Raw genomic sequence first — 1090 nt, forward strand, 5'->3', positions numbered from 1 at the left:
CCCGGCTTCCCGGCGAGCTGGATGGGCGCGAGTGGAGTGGCGGGGGGAGGGTGGAGACGTCCTGGCCCCCGCCCCGTGTGCGCCCCCAGGGGAGGCCAAGCCCGCCGCCCCGCCCCGCGGAGCCAATGAGCTCCCCCGCGGTCCGGGCCGCGCCCCGGGCTCCGCGCCAGCCAATGAGCACCGCCCTGCCGGGCGTGTCCCCGCGCCCGGAGCATAAACCCTGGCGCGCTCGCGGCCCGGCACTCTTCTGGTCCCCACAGACTCAGAAAGAACCCACCATGGTGCTGTCTCCTGCTGACAAGACCAACGTCAAGACCGCCTGGGGTAAGGTCGGCGGGCACGGTGGCGAGTATGGTGCGGAGGCCCTGGAGAGGTGAGGCTCCCTCCGCTGCTCCGACCCCGGCTCCTCGCCCGGCTTGACCCACCGGTCACCCGCAACCGTCCTGGCCCCGGACCCAAACCCCACCCCTCACTGCGCTTCTCCCCGCAGGATGTTCCTGTCCTTCCCCACCACCAAGACCTACTTCCCCCACTTCGACCTGAGCCACGGCTCTGCCCAGGTGAAGGGCCACGGCAAGAAGGTGGCCGACGCGCTGGCCACTGCCGTGGCGCACTTGGACGACATGCCCAGCGCGCTGTCCGCGCTGAGCGACCTGCACGCGCACAAGCTTCGGGTGGACCCGGTCAACTTCAAGGTGAGCGGCGGGCCGGGAGCGATCTGGGTCGAGGGGCGAGATGGCGCCTTCCTCGCAGGGCAGAGCATCCCGCGGGTTGCGGGAGGTGCAGCGCAGGCGGCGGCTGCCGGCCCTGGGCCCCACTGACCCGCTTCTCTCCACAGCTCCTGAGCCACTGCCTGCTGGTGACTCTGGCCGCTCACCACCCCGCCGAGTTCACCCCTGCGGTGCACGCCTCCCTGGACAAGTTCCTGGCTTCTGTGAGCACCGTGCTGACCTCCAAATACCGTTAAGCTGGAGCCTCGGTGGCCATGCTTCTTGCCCCTTGGGCCTCCCGCCAGGCCCTCCTCCCCTTCCTGCACCCGTACCCCCTGGTCTTTGAATAAAGTCTGAGTGGGCGGCAGCCTGTGTGTGCC

At 70.2% G+C, this 1090-nt stretch overlaps 1 protein-coding gene across 1 annotated transcript; it reads left to right on the top strand.

Moving 5' to 3' along the window:
• The first annotated feature begins 211 nt into the window (after positions 1-211).
• LOC111524597 (hemoglobin subunit alpha) lies at positions 212-1077 on the top strand. Its single transcript, XM_023189803.1, has 3 exons — positions 212-373; positions 491-695; positions 839-1077. The coding sequence occupies exons 1-3, from the start codon at positions 279-281 to the stop codon at positions 965-967; spliced, it is 429 nt and encodes a 142-aa protein (XP_023045571.1). The 5' UTR covers positions 212-278; the 3' UTR covers positions 968-1077.
• Positions 1078-1090: the final 13 nt, after the last annotated feature.

This window comes from Piliocolobus tephrosceles, unplaced genomic scaffold, assembly GCF_002776525.5.
Source record: "Piliocolobus tephrosceles isolate RC106 unplaced genomic scaffold, ASM277652v3 unscaffolded_37814, whole genome shotgun sequence".
NCBI lineage: Eukaryota > Metazoa > Chordata > Mammalia > Primates > Cercopithecidae > Piliocolobus > Piliocolobus tephrosceles.